The 18,308-nt window shown below is 41.1% G+C and overlaps 2 protein-coding genes across 3 annotated transcripts in view; one reads left to right on the top strand and one right to left on the bottom strand.

Annotated features, from left to right (window-relative positions):
• The first annotated feature begins 1,509 nt into the window (after nucleotides 1–1,509).
• On the top strand, nucleotides 1,510–4,271 carry LOC110323916 (PRAME family member 12-like). The gene is made up of 3 exons (XM_021201280.1): nucleotides 1,510–1,796; nucleotides 2,311–2,898; nucleotides 3,719–4,271. The coding sequence occupies exons 1-3, from the start codon at nucleotides 1,510–1,512 to the stop codon at nucleotides 4,269–4,271; spliced, it is 1,428 nt and encodes a 475-aa protein (XP_021056939.1).
• A 7,845-nt stretch (nucleotides 4,272–12,116) lies between these two features.
• Nucleotides 12,117–18,308, bottom strand: part of LOC110323434 (oogenesin-2-like) — a 6,530-nt gene continuing 338 nt past the window's right edge. The window contains exons 2-5 of one of the 2 annotated variants that reach the window (XM_021200650.1): nucleotides 15,567–15,620; nucleotides 14,785–15,095; nucleotides 13,692–14,261; nucleotides 12,117–13,040 (exon numbers count right to left, since the gene is read on the bottom strand). In XM_021200650.1, coding sequence (XP_021056309.1) covers nucleotides 12,458–13,040; nucleotides 13,692–14,261; nucleotides 14,785–15,095; nucleotides 15,567–15,620 — 1,518 coding nt within the window. In that variant the 3' untranslated portion in view covers nucleotides 12,117–12,457. The remainder of the gene's footprint in view (nucleotides 13,041–13,691; nucleotides 14,262–14,784; nucleotides 15,096–15,566; nucleotides 15,621–18,308) is intronic. The other variant, XM_021200651.1, reaches the window with a different exon arrangement.

Here is an 18,308-nt window from a genome sequence, read left to right as displayed (position 1 = left end):
AGGATTAAAGGCGTGTGCCTCCACTGCCAGGCTCTTCTTTCTTTTCTTTTCTCTTTTTGAAATTTGCTTGTCTGTTTTGAGTTATGGTGTTCTTCTGTAGCTGAGATTTTCCTTGAACTCCCCAGAGATGGCATGCCAGCCTTGAACTCAGAGAGATTAGACTGTGCCTCACAAGATATGGTATTAAAGGCCTATAACACAATAACACATCAAGCTCTTTTGTTATTTTGGGGGGGGCATGTGTGTTTTCCGTACTTACATGTTAGCATGCTCTACCCCTAAGAAGGCAGAGAAGAGTGACAAAGCTCTTATAATTGGAGTTGTAGATTGTTATGAGCTGACATACGGAAGCTAGGAATAGAATTCTCTTCCATAGGAATAGTAGCTCTGCTTGAAATTTCTCAGCCATTCATAAAGACCCTAAAGAGATTTGAACTCATCTCCTGCAACAATTTCATCTAAGGCAAATATGGAGCAGAAGTCAAATCAAATAAAGATAGATGAGAGAGAGAGAGAGAGAAAGAGAGAGAGACCCAGAGCAAACTAGAGAGACAAAGAGAGGGGTAGAGACAGAGTGAATGACAAAGAGAGAAAGATATATATTTAACGTTTTAACACTGACTTGGTGAATGTTTCTTCATTTATGGGTCCTCACTTGCCTGCCTAGAGATCTAATCATACTGGACACACCCTATCTCCTACCACCATAGTCACTCCTGTTACTGAGACCTACCTCTCCGCTCAGGCTATATAATAGTTCCAGAGAGACCTGAGAAATAGGCTGCAAATAATATGGAAGAATAAAAAAAATCCCAGGGCATAATATGGAAGAATAAAAAAATCCCAGGGCTAAAAGTTTGAGAAGTATCCTGGATGGGCTTGGGACCATAGACCTCAGTTTTATACATTCCCTAATGAAGATCTGATTCACTCAACTAGGTCAAAATAAGATTAAGTGGGTGGAGAGCTCATAATCCTATCGGGTGGCAGCTTTGGCCTGAGAGGTGTGGCTAAAAAAGCAGAGGTTTGAGGGAAAAGGAGTATATAAGGACTCAAATGACTCCACAAGACACTCTGAGCCTTGGAGTCTGGAGTGACTGCCCGATCTTGCTGAGACTGGAGCTTCTGAGAGCAGTGCCCAAAGCAGGTAAGTCATTTATGCTCATCAGGCCACTCTATCCAACAGTGCCCCATCCAACATTTGATCTTAATGTAGAGTAGGACTGACAGGGGATATTTGATTGGATTGAGGAGAATATCAAGGAAAAGCAGTTGTAATGGGTCCTTATGCATTACCAGGAGGACCTTGAAGGATCTTGGGCAATGAGAAAAATAAATATAAAGTTATCTGAATAACAAGGTTTCCAATGTCATCAGACCAGTGATGGGACCACTGCCTGGTTTTTGTAATTGGGGAGGGAGGAAGTAAGAGTCTTGCAGAAATTGTTTTATCTGAAATATTTTATTCCTTTGGATATTTGTTTAGCATCTGTCTACCTGAAAGCTACGATGAGCTTCCAGGACCCACCAACACTCCAGCAGCTGGCAAGAAGAAGCCTGCTGAAAGATGAAGCCTTGACCATCTCTGCTCTGCAGAACCTGCCCTTGCANTTCTTCCCACCACTNTTCAAGGATGCNTTCACCAGCAAACAACTTAACATCCTGAGGCTGATGGTGGTAGCATGGCCCTTCCCATGCCTTCCTGTNGGAGCCCTNATGGAGACTCCTCACCTGGAGACNCTGAGAGCTGTGCTAGATGGCCTTGATTTGCTGATGTCACAAAAGGATCGACCTAGGTAAGTGAGCCCATGGAGGAATGTGTGTGGATGAGAGGAAGTGAATACAGTATTCACTATGGGTCCAAGGTGAATCACAGGCTTTTTTTTTTCAAAGATTTATTTATTTATTATATATACCCTGTAGCTGTCTTCAGACACACCAGAAGAGGGCATCAGATCTCATTACAGATTGTTGTGAGCCACCATGTGGTTGCTGGGATTTGAACTCTGGACCTCTGGAAGAGCAGTCAGTGCTCTTAACTGCTGAGCCATCTCTCTAGGCGGAATCAGAGGCTTCTGATTGTAGGGTCAGTAACTTCTTGAGTGGAAACAAAGAAGCAGGACTCTGGTGCATGCAGGACAGCTGAGAAGAGGAACAGTCTATATGTAGGGAGTATGTCCCTGCCTCTTCCCAGCCACTAAAAACGGAAGCTTTGTTAAATGAATTGATTTTAGGGAGTTGGAATTATGGGTCAAGCAGATTGCACATTGTGTCTCCTGTCCTATGAATGTCCTTCTACTGTACCCACAGCAGGTGGAGACTACAAGTGCTTGATTTGCGAGATGCCCACAAGGACTTCTGGGATGGTTGGGCTGGATTACTTCATGAAGTCTGCTCTCAAGATGTCTTCGACAAGAACCAATCAGTGGGAAATCATCCCATCCTAGGGGGAAAACAGACCATGACTGTAAAGATGAACCTTTCCCTCATGTCCTGCCGTCCCTCCAAATACCTAAAGTATTTCTATCGGTGGGCCAAGCAGAGAAAAAATGTGATACAGGTGATCTGTGAGAAGTTGGAGTTTGGGGCCATTCCTGCCTATCACCCACTGAATGTTTTGAAGGTTTTTGATGCAGCCTCAATCCAGGAATTGGAAATAAGCACACGCTGGGATATATATACCCTTGCATTGCTAGCCCCTGGCCTGGGCCAGATGACAAACCTCCAGAAACTCCTTTTCAAGGAAATCTGCATACCTTTGGATAGGCCTAGGGACCTAGAGATGGAAGCCTTTTGTGTTACAGAGTTCTTTTCCCAGTTCTCCAAACTGCATAAACTCCAGCATCTCTATTTGAATGATGTCTACTTCCTGACTGAACACCTGGACCAAATGCTCAGGTAAGAAATAACAGAGAGCTTTATACAGGGGTGAGCAAAGTATTTTGTTATTGTTTTGCTTTACATTAAATATGAGATTATATAGTGGATTCAAAGCAAGTGTTAAATTTATATAGATGTGAACTTAGCATAATTGATATAGTATTTTATGCCGCTGTTGTATCCTGACTTTTCAACTTAGTAAAACCAGACTGTCATGTATGTGTCCATGTTTTAAAAAAGGTTTCTTCAGAATTCCTGATGATGGGAAAATTGATCTATAGAATGTATCAGATGTTACACCACATGCCCTCTCCTATCAACTCTAGCCTCAGAACTATATGAACCATTTCCATCTTCCTCTGACTTCTCATGGGTCAAAGGAAATTTGAGCAGAGGAAGGCATTATATAGATGGGAAGAATGTGAATTACAGTGGTCATAAGGAAACCCTATGAACAGAACAGAGTCTGTGTGTGGAAGCCGGAGCCCACTGAGATAAATATTGGCGGAGTTGGGGATGGTTCTGAGTGTTTCCCAGTTGATGATTTTGGGTTCTCCTGTTTATATCACCTGTCTCCAAACATGTTTTGTTTTTACTAGTTCACAGGGATCTGTAGAGCGGAGGCAGAAGCAGACAGTGATAGCTTATTCCATAACTAGAAGAACATGATAGGAGTTGTTAGTTCTCCATCAGGGAGCAACAAGACCTTGGTCTTAATAATGGTCTGAGAATGACTTTTGGGCTAAAGAGACTGCTACTCTGAAGCCACAGTTTCTCTGCCACTATTGGAACTGGGTGAGATAAAGTCTTTCTTCTCTCTCCCTTTCTCTTTCTCTAGGTTCTTGGAGAGTCCATTAGAGACCCTTGCTATCACTCACTGCATGCTGTCAGAATCAGATATGAGGTACCTTTCCCAGTGTCCAAGTACCCATCATCTCAAACACCTGGACCTGAGTGGTGTCACCTTCATACATTTAAGTGATCAGTTTCTAGGAAGCCTGCTAGAAAGACTGACAGCAACTCTGAAGACATTAAAATTGAAGGGCTGTAAGCTCATGGACTTCCAAATTAGTGCCCTCCTGCCTGTGCTGAGCCAGTGTTCCCAGCTCACTGAAGTTGATTTTGCAAAGAACAACTTTTCCATGGACAGCCTGAAGAAGCTACTGCAGCATACTGCCAACCTGACACAACTGACCCTGGAGAAGTACCCTGCCCCTGATGAGGTCTATGATATCCTTGGTGGTGTTATTCCAGACAGATTTTTACAACTTTGTTCTGAGCTTATGGACACTCTCAAGGCTGTAAGGCAGCCAAAGTGGGTCTACTTTGTTAGTAAGAGGTGTTTATATTGTCTGAATTGCTGTATCTACAATTTTACTGGGAATATATAAGGCGAGGTCATTGCGAGGCTCTGACAAATAGAAGTCAGGTCTCAAGCAACACATTAGAGGCATAGAATATGTGTATTCAAGATTTTTTGGATGTACTTTGGAAATATAAATATTTAATTTTTTTGAATGTCAGTAAAATTATTCTTATTTGAGGTAGTTGTGTTGAGATGGAAAACCATGAGCTTATTTTCAGCATAATGTCTACACTACAGACACACCCTTGAACAGCAACTATATCTGAAAATTGTAGGGCTGCATTCCAGCACTTTCAGAGTATGAGGTACCATAGAAGTAGGGAAGGGGATAAAGAGAGAGGACATTATAAAGAGCATAATGGACTTGAATAGGAGGGCTCTGTTTCATTCTCCCAGTTGATGGCATCTACCATTCAGCTCTCCCCTTACATACTGTTCTACAGTATATGGACATATTTTTTATGAAGTATAAAACTGAACCTTGGAGTATTTTTGTGCTGTACTGTTATGACGATTAAGCTGCATCTCTTTCTTGGGGAGGTCCTATAGCTTGATATTATCTTCTATCACCACCATTAGCATTATAACTTCTCATAGGCTCTAATAAATCAGTTTTGAATAAGAACATGTTTTTTTCTTTTACTGCGAAAGTCCTCTGACTACATCATAGTTGTGTTTTGTGCTTACCCTGACACAATAACCTTGTGTCCCCTTTTCTTTGTCTCTTCTGCCTCCTAGATATTTCATAGTTAATAATGACCCAACATGTTCTTTCCTTGGTGAGGCTTTAGAATCTTATCCTTCATGAGACCCTATACAAAATACTATATGGAATCTTTTGGAGATGTGCCTCAGGTAGATAATGATTGCTGCTCTTCCTGAGGGGCAGTGTTTGATTCCCAGTGCCTACAATTATCTGTATCTCTAATTCCAGGTGTCTGATAATTTCCCCAAGTCTCTAGAAACACTTGAGTAACCTGCACACACTGAAACACAAAACCTCACATACCTAACTAGAAAAAAATAAAAATGAATATTTAAAAATGAAAGTGAATACATCAAAACAAACATTAAGTTCTTCGATACATTGGTCAACACACTGGGATCACCTGAGCAAAATACAAAATTCTAAAGTAGTGATGCACGTATATAATCTTTAGAGTAGAGGATAAGCCTGGGGAATTATGTGTGTTTGTGGTTGAGGGCTATGACTCCATCTCAGTGATGAATATGTGCTTTGGATTGTTGCAGAAAATACTAAAATTCCCAATTCCCTCCCTATACCTGACCATGCTCTGCCTTGAGAATCCCTGCTGCCTCCATGGCTAGCTCCATGCAGCAACCACTCCCAGGCTTCCCAGCTCTGCTTCACTTGCCTCAGAGCCACCAGTTCCATCTTAGCCAAAAACGCCTTGTGGTTAGAAGTCCCATATTCCAGTATCCCAGTACATGAAAACTCTAGAAACTTATAATTAATCAGATTTATATACCAATAAATTCTCAATTCAGAAGATGCCCACACAATAATTTCAGCACCAGTTGATACTGATACAAGGCGCCCACCTACATTAGACAAGTTATCCCAGTTATTCTAACCTTTATGATATAAATAGCTATCTGTGGCTATTTAAAGCCACACGGAATTTGGATCATCTTTTTCTTGCTCCATCTTTCTTCCTTTTCCCTACCTGTCTCCTCAGTCTCCATCTCTCAACTCTTTGCTCCAATTCTTTTCTCCCTGTTCAATCACAGGTTTATTGCTGTATTAATATTTAAAGAGATTGAACATGGGAAATTCTGCTATTCTGGATGAGGATTTTATGGATTCTAGCCACGTTCTTTATGAGGAAGGACAACTTTTAGTACTTGTAGGATGCAGGATTAAATGTTTTACTCTTGAGAAATGGCAGCAGCACATACAGAAATCTCTTCCCAGTCCCTGCCATCTGGAATGCCTCTGGAGACAAAAGCCCCACAGCTATGTTTTCTTCTTGCTCTCTCTCTCTCTCTCTCTCTCTCTCTCTCTCTCTCTCTCTCTCTCTCTCTCTCTCTCTCTCTCTCTCTCTTTCCCTCTCTCCCCCACCCTGCCCCCTCTCTCTGTCATCTGTGTGTTTCTGTATGTCTCTGTGTGTATCTCTGTAGTTTTGGCTGTCTGGAAGTCATTTTGGTGACAAGGCTAGGGTCCAAGTTATAAGATTCTCATGGGGATTAAAGGTGTGTACTACTAGACCTTGCAGAATAGCTGGTGTCGAGCTGTGGAAGGATAGGTTTTCTTAGATGGGTAGAANAGTACCCTCTTAGAGGCACACAGGATGTATATGGGAGAAGGAGGTGCAGAGGGGAGACCAGAAAGGGGGACATTTGAAATGTAAATAAATAAAATAAGCAATGAAGAAAATAAAGCTTGCTTTCCTCATAGGATATCTTTTTTTCTCTATGACAATTTAAAACTTGCTGTGTACAGCAGTATGGCCTGGCATCTATGGTCTTTTAGAATCTGCAAGACATCTGGCCAAGGCCTTCTAGTTTTTACAATCTTATTTGAGGAGTCATATGTAATTCTTATAGGTATGCATTATTGTGTTATTTGGCCGTTTTGTCTTCCAGCTTTTTTCAGTCTTTCTTTGTTTTATGGTTTTTTTTTTTTTTTTTTTTGATTTTTCGAGACAGGGTTTCTCTGTATAGCCCTGGCTGTCCTGGAACTCACTTTGTAGACCAGGCTGGCCTCGAACTCAGAAATCCGCCTGCCTCTGCCTCCCAAGTGCTGGGATTAAAGGCGTGCGCCACCACGCCCAGCTATGGTTTGTTTTTTAATTTAGTGTTTTTTTCTTTATGTGGCATTAGGACTTTCTATTTCATTGTGAGTGTCATAAGCTCATTACATACAGTGTATTGCTTCAAATATTCTCCACGAATCTACTCACTGAGTCCCCACAACAAACTTCTATGTTAACTTTAACCTTATCCTAGTTTCTTTTGCTTTTATTAGATATTTTCTTAATTACATTTAAAAATTTATCCCCTTTCCCCATTTCTCCTCTGAAAACCCCCTATCCTGTCCCCCTTACCTGAGGGCCTTTCCTCTCACTGATTTCCAACAATGCCATTCTCTGATACATATGTGGCTGGAGTCATGGATTCCTCCATGTGTACTGTTTGGTGGGTGCTTCAGTCCCTGGGAACTTTGGGGGTACTGGTTGGTTCATATTGTGGGTCCTCTTCCATTGGGTAGCCTGTGCTCAGTCCAATGGATGGCTGTGAGCATCCACTTCTGTATTTGTCATGCACTGGCAGGGCCTCTCAGGCGACAGCTATATCAGGCTCCTGTCAGCAAGTATTTGTTGGCATCCACAATAATGTCTGGGTTTGGTAACTGTATATGGCATGGATCCCCAGGTGGGACAGAAACTGGATGGCATTTCCTTCATTTCTGCTCCAAACTTTGTCTCTTTTTCTCTTCCCATGGGTATTTTGATTCCCTGTTCTAAGAAGGACCAAAATATCTACACTGTGGTCTTCCTCCTTGAGCTTCATGTGGTCTGTGAATTGTATCTTGGGTATTCCGAACTTCTGGAATAATATCCACTTATAAGTGAATGCATGCCATGTGTGTTCTTTTGTTATTGGGTTAACTCACTCAGAATGATATTTTCTAGTTCCATCCATTTGCCTAAGAACCTCATGAATTCATCATTTTTAATAGCTGTGTTGTACTCCATTGTGTAAATGTACCACATTTTCTGTATTCATTCTTCTGTTGAAGGACATCTGGGTTCTTTCCACCTTCTGGTTATTATAAATAAGGCTGCGATGAACATAATGGAGCATGTTTCCTTATTACATGTTGGAGCATCTACTGGGTATATGCTCAGAAGTGGTATAGTTGGGTCCTCAGGTAGTAACTATGTCCAATTTTCTGAGGATCCGCCAAACTGATTTCCATAGTGGTTGTACACGCTCGAAATCCCACCAACAATGGAGGAGTGTTCCTCTTTCTCCATATCCTCGACAGCATCAGTTGTCACCTGAGTTTTTGATCTTAACTATTCTGATTGATGTGAGGTAGACAATCAGGGTTGTTTTGATTTGCATTTCTCTGATCACTAAGGATGTTGAACTTTTCTATGATTTTGTTGGAATTTTTTTTCTAGCTACTTGATCTGAGCATACTTTCTTTCTCACATACCAGTTTTTCTTAGATTTCATCTTTTCAAAGTATCCAGATTTTCCAGATATTTTTTGTCAGGAAATTTTCTTTAAACAGTGCATCCGTTTCTTCTATCTTATCTTTTATGTACGAGATTCTCATGTCCATCTCTTTGGCCTTGGGCTCCCAGAAGCTTATATTAAAGTTATATGTGACCATGCTTGGCTTGGCTCCCATTCATTCAAGATTTTCTTGACTGTATACACTGTGCTGGACTAGACTTTTCTGAAACAGCCCTTCTTGACAGAGATACAAGGGTCCTGTCCCTCTTGTTGTTTTGAGAAATAGTTTTGGAACACACAGTCTGGCTACAACCTTGCTAGACAGCTGAAGTTGTGCTTGAATTTCTGACACTCATACAAATGCTTGAGTTCTGGGGTGACAGGCATATTTAAACATATCCAGTGCTAGAGAAAGTGACCCCTGAGTTTGTCATTCTTTTTCAAAAACTCTTTCTACTCTGCTACATATTTAGAGCCATTGCCTAGTTCTAATGGATGCAAGCCATCCATTTTCAGTCGGTAACGTAGCAGATGACAGACAGAGTTCCCAGCTTAGGTATTATATATTTCAGAACATTTTTCACTGTTGTAACAAGATGTTTCTACAAGGTTCTCTGAAGATTTTTTTCCAGGAGGTTTGGTTTGGATGAACCTACAATTAAAGATAAAGTTACACCAACTTGACTTACACTCAGAATTATATGGGACACTGGCAAGTAAAACTCAGCCTGGTGGGTTCATTCTAAATTGTCATACTAGGGTTGTGCAGGGATTTAATGAATGGAATCTTGAAGTTCAAGCAATTCTCAGGCACTGTGTTTTTATAGAGGGAACATCATCCATTTAGACAGTAACCAAAATATATGTATTATTTGGCAGGACTCAGGTATCCAGTAAACTCCAGTTTTTACTTTGCAGGTAGATCTGGAAGGGAGATTTATGAGGGGCAGGTGTCTCACTACTTCAGAATCAAAGAAGTCTCTGGGGGGAGAGAATCTGAGACTCACTGCCTGGCCCTGGGTTTAGCTTCTTCTTCTTCTTCCTTTTCCTTGTTGTTGTTGTTGTTTTGTTGCTGTTGTTGTTGTTTAATTTTCTTTATTTACATTTCAAATGCTATCCAGAAAGTTCCCTCAACCTGGCATTTGTGTTCTCTTAGGGTCTGCATAACATCTGTCCAGGATCTTCTGGCTTTCATAGTCTCTGGTGAGAAGACAGGAATAATTCTAATAGGCCTGCCTTTATATGTTACTTGACCTTTTCCCCTTACTCCTTTTAATATTCTGTCTTTATTTAGTTCATTTGTTGTTCTGATTATTATGTGTTGGAAGGAATTTTTTTCTGCTGATTCTTGCATCTATGGTTCCTGATTTCTTTCCTAGGGTTTCTATCTCCAGAGTTGTCTCCTTTTGGGTTTTCTTTATTGTTTCTACTTCCATTTTTAGATCCTGGATGGTTTTGTTCAATACCATCACCTGTTTGGTAGTATTTTCCTGTAACTACCTAAGGGATTATTGTGTTTCCACTTTAAAGGCTTCTATCTGTTTACCTGTGATTGCCAGTATTTCCTTCTTAATGTCCTCCATCATTATCATGAGAAGTGACTTTAGATCCATGTCTTGCTTTTCTGGTGTGATGGTGTATCCAGGACTTGCTATAGTGGGAGAGTTTGGTTCTGATGATGCCAAGTAACCTTGGTTTCTGTTGCTTCTGTTCTTACACGTACCTCCTGCCATCTGATTGTCTCTAGTGCTTGCTGCCCTCAATATATCTGATTGGAGCCTGTCTTTCCTATATTCCCAATTTTTTCAGGACTTCTCAGAGTCCAGATTTCTCTGTGATTCTTTGATTGTGGGCTCCTGTGAACCCGAGATTCTGGGTGCGTCTGAGTTTTTGGCAGTCAAGCTCCTCTGAGTCACTCAAATACTAGTGAGACCCAGCTCCTGTTATCCTGGGATCCTGTGGTTCTAAGATCCTGGGTGTGTTACAGTGCGTGAAGTGGTGTCTCCTTTGAGGACCGTGGAGCTGTCTGGTCTGTTCAAAACCAAGGTAAACCAGAACTGATCGAAAGGAACCTGAGCCTCTTTCAGGAAAGGCTCTGGTGTCCTTGTTTCTGTTGTCACAGGCCCGTCACTATTCGATTGGAGCAGATGTTGTGTTCCACTCACCAGTGATCCTAAGATCACATGCGCAGTCCTCTAGGGACCATGGTGGTGTCCGCCAACTCTGTGCCCTAGGTGACCTGGTGTTGGTGCAGACCAGAAGGGACTTGTGCCCCTGGTCAGGCCTGTTCTCTGCTTCCCTAGTGGTGTCTCAGGTCCTGTGTGCAATTGGATTGGAGCAGAAGTTGTGTTCCACTCTCCGTTGATCCTAAGATCACGTGGGCAGTCCTCTAGGGACTGTGGGGGTGTCTGCCCACTCCAGGCCCTGGGTTGCCCGGTGCTGGAGCAGACCAGAAGGGACTTGTCCTTGTGCCTTCCTAAGAACCATTATATTTCATTTCTAAAGGTAGACCCCAAAGCCCCTTCCTTTATTAGGACACTTCCTCTTCTTGAGAGTCACTACTAATACCAAGTTTTCAAGTCTAGCGATGAGAAGTCTCTTTTGGCTTATGTAATTATCCACTTCAATTAAAATGAAATACCTTATTCTCACATGGGCTTTACCTTTTACCTATACAACATGCCTTTGACCTATAGACTAGGTATTCTGTCTCTTTCTATCCAGATGTAGTCCTTTGATCCTGTCATGTCTCCAAGCACAAATACCACTTTACCCTCTCCAATGTTCTCTTCCCCTTCTGCTTTGTCTTCTATGTCCTGTCATTGGGAGCAGAGAGGGGGGGGGTATAGGGGACTTTGTGGATAGCATTTAAAATGTAAATGAAGTAAATACCTAATAAAAATTGGGAAAAAGAAGAAAAAGAAAATTGCCTGTCATGGATGTGCACATATTTAATCTCAGCTCACCAGGGACTCTACAGAGAACAATAAGCCCCATAACAAGCAAGTGAGGCAGAGCTCCATGGAATTAGGTCCAGATCCAGTGGCCAGCCTGGATGTTAAAGAGATGAACTAAAGTAAGGAGATTTTAATATGTTCCATAGAGAAAATCTTCACAGCCTACTGTTTAATCACCTCAGTATCTTAAAGAACCTGCACTACACATGAAGGTTTGAAAACCCCCATGAGGACCAGTCACNGGGAACCAGGGAATGGTATTAGGACATACTTCTCTGACTACGTGAGACTCTTCCTACCCAACATATAAACTCTTCTGCAAGTGTAAAGCATTAGATAGCTTAAGGTCACATCATGCCCTCCTCATTTTGATATCAGGTCTCTGATTGTTCATGTATTGTATACAATATCTTCCAGCAAATGATAAATAGGAGAAAATAGTTCCTGAAATGTGCCTGCTTGGTATTCACTTGGTCCTCATTTTCTTGACTTTTAAAAAATCCTGTTCCTTCATCCAATTTTTCTCCATATCTAAGTCCTGAATGTACTACATACAAATCGGTTTCCCAATTGTTGAACACTTTGTGAAGCCCTGTGCTTTGGGTCCAATTCATGAGAACTATTCCTGAGATTCAAGGAGTTGCACATATCTGAGATTGACTTAATTATGGTTATGAGGAATGAAGAAATCAGACACAGGTACAAAAATTCTGGGAATGATTAGGCTCTTTGCTCTGATAGAGACATACCAGCACCCCAGAAAGTCAACATATTTATTGTATGCAGGCAACAGAGGGGAACAACATTCTCATGAAAGGTTGCCTGTATTTTAACACACTCAAACTACAATAATCCTAGAGAACAAAATAGTGCTTATCATCTTTTGTAGATGCAATACTCTTCACCAGCTCTGAGGACAATCCTTTCTTTCCAGTGTGTCTCAGACATTTAGGTGGTTGACATATCTATGCTCCTTCCAGGAAAAGACATTCACTTAGGATTTCATCAATCCCCAACACTAAGCTACCATTTCTCTCTTCCAAAATCAACCCCAGGGAGGGTTTTTTTCAAAAGAGCAACGTTGGGTCTCCAGATCATAAACATAGGACCCACCACACTTGGAGCATTGGATTGTAACAAAGGTGACCTTCTTGGGCTGTCTTATGGTCCTGAGTATATCCAGGAGCTCAGGACAAATATTTTCTAATTTATGTGATAGTACTACATCCCTGTTATCATAGCACTCCTGAGGGGCAGGGTACAGCTCATCAGTTAGCTGGCTAAGCTTGGCTGTGTGGTGTAGAAGTTTTTTCAGGAAAAGCAGAGACAGTTCATTGCCATAGAAATTGACTTCTGTGAGTTGGTAACATTGACTTAGGGCAGGCAGCAGGGCATTGAAGTGAGTTTCCCCCATTTCACATGATTTCAATTGCAGGAATTTCAGGGTATGTCTAACTCTCTCAAGGAGAAACCCTAGGGGCTCAAGAAGTAGATGACTTAAACGTATATCAGTCAGGTGGAGAGATCTGAGCTCACAAATATTCAGGCAATAGGGCAGGTAATCCAAGTCTGACTGTGAGAGGTCACAGTCAATGATAGAAAGTACCTCCAAGGGCTTCTTCAGGCACCTGGGGAGAGAAGAAATGATTGCTTTTTGGAAAATTGTAATGATCAGTGTTGATAGATTGGCAGTATGTAGATGACACTCCTCACAGACTCAGTCTGACAATACATTGAGGTCAACCCCCACTCAGGGCATTGCCTTCTGTTGTCTGCTCACACAACTCAAATCATTCTAGTCTGAGGCCTGTCTATAGCAACATGATTCAGGACCTGGCAGGGAAGCACAGCAATGGATATATCAGGCCAACATGGTGTGTGTAGGAAGAATTACCTACCCCGAATAAGATTCAACAACTTCCTATTGCTATTTTTAAAAGTTCTCAGAGGTTTTGTGCCTCCAAGGTCCATGATCCTGTCTTCACCATGAAACTCAATGTTACATATTTCTTATCTACTCAACCTGTTTCTGGGCTCTAAACATGAGCAATAAGAGCCATGTTTATGCCTAGTCATATGTATCTTATCACATAGTTCATTTGCTCAGATATGCTATGTCTCTAATATTGCTAGGTTTATGGTGGCCAGATCATCATGGGCTACCAAGCTTGCAAAAACAAACAAACAAACAAACAAAAGAAAAACAACTAGAAAATAGAAAAGCAAAGAGAAGAGATGTGTTTTCTCTTGTCTACTGGACTCTTTCAGTTTTTCCTTACCTGAGGCATTCTATAAAAATGACACCATATACATAGAGTTCCTGGAGATGATGGAATGTGGGAAGTTGAGAAATCACTGTAATTATTTTCTCCTCATCAAGATTTGTATAATCACCCATATTGGGGGTATCTGTGATCTCATCTAGTGTGAGTGAGAGAAGACAGTCCATCTGTTTCAGGTAGGGATTAAGAAAATCCAAATCTTCTAGGAAAAGACAAGATAGTTCCAGATCTTCTATACATTCTGCATGNACAGTTTTGAACATTTCTATGACTGTGGNTTTGGTTAAGCCATTAATTTTCAGTTTTCTACAGTGTAGATGAATGAAAGCTTCTCTCTGATAGGCCCACTGTAACAAGTAAGTGGCACATTCATCAAGGCAGCCCTCCATGAATTGGAGATCTGTTGTCACCTTCAATTTGTTCTTTGGCCCGTAGTCAGGACTATTGTCAACTGGCTGCTCCTGTTCTATGAACTCTGGTAAGCCTTCAACTTCATGGGGTGCAGCCCATATCCCATCCAAATCAAGGCCTGTATCCCTCAAATTGACCTCTCTGAGTTTGCACCTACTGTGGGAGAAATGGGTATAATTTTCAGAAGGTAAGAGACAACACGTTTCACCATTTGATTACATTCCACATCTCACACTTCAGCCTTTTCTTCCCAAACTTTGCTTATTCCTGTGCCTAGAATCGAACCATGAGCCTCATACCGAGTAAATTAATAACATTCTCTGCACAAAGGACATCGTTAGCCATGTCATACTTACCTTCATTCCAGGTCCCTTAATCCCATTTTCATTTTACTTGAACCTTTGAGGGGTGCAGGAAAAGGTCCATTCCTCACTGAGTTTGTTTATTCTTTTCTGTTATATGCATTTGCCATTATTTGCCCAGATAGCTGAGAGTGAGATCAAGCCTCTATACCCCTCTAATCCTCTACTTCCAGTGAATAATAATCCTGAATGTGGGTTGAAGAAAAATTTTAAGATCAGAAGCCTCTGATCCAAAATTGTCCAAATATTCTCTGTCCCTAATTGCTCATTCTCAGCAATCAGAAAAAGTTCTACCAACCCCAGCTGATCCTGCCTACCTGGAAAGAACTGTTTTTGAAATCAGTATATCTATCCCCTCAAGAACAGCCTTCAAAATGTCTAGGCTGAGGTCCTTTATCGTCATTCCTACAGAAAGGCATGGGAAGGGCCACACAGGTATCATGGCAGTCAAGATCTTTGTACGTCCACCAATAAATGCCTCCTTAAACATCTCTGGGAACATCATATTGGGCAGGTCTTTGAGAGCAGAAATGGCCAAGTACTCGTCCCTCAGTAGACTCTGTCTTGCCAGCTTCATCAGTGTAGGTGGGGAGTAGAACTTCATGTTGTCTTCTTCTAAAGAGTCATGCTAGGGAAGCCAGGAAAAAAATATCATTAATGACAAGAAACTTAGCAAGTCTTTTAGCCCAGACAGGGAAATATGGGGCCTAGATCCTACTGATGAAGATGGAGAACTCAGTTTACCAATTTGAGCACCCTCAGTTGTTTTGTCTTTGTTCTTTGAGATAATGTCTTCACAGAGCTACTTCTATCCTTGTCTGTCATGAAAATTACTTTATAGACCACAGTGCTCTGGACTCCACAGAGAATTGCTTGCCTGGGCCTGCCTAGAGCTGAGATTACATGTGTGTTCCACCACTGCTCAGTCTGTGCCACCACAATATGTCTAATCCAGAACTGCTTGGTCTGGCCTGTGCTGGTTTNAAAGCCATAATTCTTTCTTGCATTGTGATGTGTCTCCAAAGTATCCTAGTTCCCAAAGACCACGTCCAATTGTACCCACAGCTGGGGTGCATATATCCCACTGGGAAGGGATCACCAGGAACTCTGAAGCCTCAGTCAGTTGTTGCATGATGAATAGACTTTCCAGTCCCTCAAAGAAAGGAAAGAAAATCAATTTCCAACTTAACTACAGTCTCTATTTATCCAGCTACATTGCATGGAATAAGTCACATTATTGTTGACATTCCCATAATTAGTTATTGACATCAATCTTTGATTATGACCATACAGATATTTTGACGGTGTTCGCAAAGTTCCTAGCTTGAGGTCTGCAAACTACAGAGCTAAATAGAGTGGGAATGAAACACTGAAGTCAGAAATCCTTCAGTAGCCATTAACATGGTCTCTAACACTTTATAAAGCATCCTTAAAGAAGAGACTATCATGTTGAGATTATAATTCACATGCTGAAGTCAGGAGGCTCACTAGTTCAATGACATAATTGGTTACTTCTACAGTACCAGAAAAGGTAGCCTGAGACCTGCAGAAACAAAAGGAAGGCCAAAAAATATATGAAAAAGGAGCAGACATTTTAATTTTAAGTTATAATATGATTTTTCATTGAATACTTAATACAAACATGTTGGCTTCTTCCTGAAATTTCAAATACATGATGGGTTCCTTGCAAAGAATAGACAATGTATCATTCAGCATATAGAAATACCTTGTTTCTTTTGTTTATTGGTTGGTTTTGTTTTGCTTTGCTTCATTGAGATATGGTCTTATCCACAGTTCTCTGAAACTTACTATATAAATTAGGCTGCCATCCAACTTAGAGACTACCCACCCTCTACCATCCTGTTGCAGTCAATTGTGAGTACAGGAGGAGAGGAGGGAGGGAGACTGTGATTGTGATATAATGTTGTTTATACACACATACATATACATGTATATATACAAAGGTAAGTATGTATGTATGTATGTATGTGTACAGCTTTCTTCCTGAAAATTTGAGGACATTCTGAGTTCCACTAAATAAGAGACTAGTGAGTAGATGCAAATACCATTTCTTTTTCAGTATCTTGTGTTTGTTTGCTAGTTTTGCATTATTTATTTAGTGATATATCTATTTATTTAATATATATGTGTACACGGTCCCTGTCTTCTGACACTCCTGAAGCGGGCACCAAAGCCCATCGTGAATGGTTGTGAGCCACCATGTAGTTACTGGGAATTGAACACAGTACCTCTGGAAGAACACTCAGTGTTCTTAACAATGAGCCATCTCTCTAGCTCTTTTTTTTCCTTTCTAAAAGAAATATATAATAGCTGGCTATTTTGATACTCACAGCCTCCCTCTGCCTCCCTGTTGCTGGGATTAAAAGCCTACCAAATAATAGCAGGTTTAAGGTGACATAAATATCAGTACTCAAGACACAGGAGTAACTTACATCTGACACTCCGGCCAAGAGTGCCTAGAATTCAAGGTCACACTGACATTCTTAGTGAGATTTTGTCAAGAAACAAAGACAAAAGTAAATAAAACTAAAAAAATCCTACAGAAACCACTATGACCTAATTAATAATTAGATGTAATTGAGAACACACTTGGATATTCTGGTTAAGCAGCCTTCAGGTGGATGTGGTAGGAGAATCTTTGTTAAGACCCAACAATCTTTTTTATTTTTATTTTTTTAGTTTACATTCCAGCCACTGCCTCTCCCATAGTTACTCATATAATTTCTGCTCCCCCTTTCCTCCAATAGGGTGCTTTACTCCCCCCACCAACCCTTCCAGCATCCCCCTTCTCTAGGGCTTTAAGTATTTCCCACTGAAGCTAGACCAGGCAGGACTCTGCTATATTCGGACTGGGTGCTTTGGACAAGCCTGTGTATGCTGCCAGGCCAGGGACTCAGTCTCTGGGATCTCTCAGGCATCCAGGGTGTTGAGATTGCTGGAATCACTATTTGGTCACCCTCCCCTTCAGCTTCTTCAACCCTTCCACTAATTCAAAGCTAGAAAAAAACTGGAATGAACGGGAGGCACTTAAATGTTCAAAGAGAAATGCAAATCAAAATGACCTTAAGATTCCACCTTGCAACAATCAGAATAGCTAAGACAAAAAAAAATCTCCATTGACTGCACATGGCGTTAAGGATGTGGAGAAAAAAAAATTCCTCCGTTTCTGGTGGGATTGCAAACAGATGCAACCACTTTGGAAATCAATCCGCTTGTTCCTTTGAAAATTGGAAACACTTTTACCTGACAAGACAGCTATACCACTCCTGGTTTTATACCCAGATTATGCCCCATCATACCACAAGGACACTTGCTCCTCTATGTTCATAGCAGCCTTATTTTTAATAAGCACATGATGGCTGGCATCAACCTAGATAGTGCTCAACTGAAGAATGGATACAAAAAATATAGTTTCTTTAAACAATAGAATACAATCCAGCTAATAAAAAATGAGGACATCAAAAATTTTGATTGCAAATGGATGGAACTAGAAAATACCATCCTGAGTGAGGTAATGCAGATCCAAAATCACATGCATGTCATGTACCAACTGTTAAGTAGATATAGTCAAAGAGTCAAGCAAACTTTCTTAGAGAGAACTCGTCTTAAAAAAGAACTGCAGAGCAGTGTTGGTGCATGCCTGTGATCCCAGCACTTGGACGTCAGGGACAGCTGGATTTCTGAGTTCAAGTCAAGCCTGGTCTACAGAGTGAGATCCAGAACAGCCAGGACTACATGGAAAAACCCTGTCTCAAAAAAACGAAAGAAAAGACGAAGAAGAAGAAGAAGAAGAAGAAGAGGAAGAAGAAGAAGAAGAAGA

This window comes from Mus pahari, chromosome 6 (assembly GCF_900095145.1).
Source record: "Mus pahari chromosome 6, PAHARI_EIJ_v1.1, whole genome shotgun sequence".
In the NCBI taxonomy this organism is placed as follows: Eukaryota; Metazoa; Chordata; class Mammalia; order Rodentia; family Muridae; genus Mus; species Mus pahari.
The sequence above is the reverse complement of the archived record's forward strand: the minus strand, read 5'-3'. Positions and strand labels throughout refer to the sequence as shown.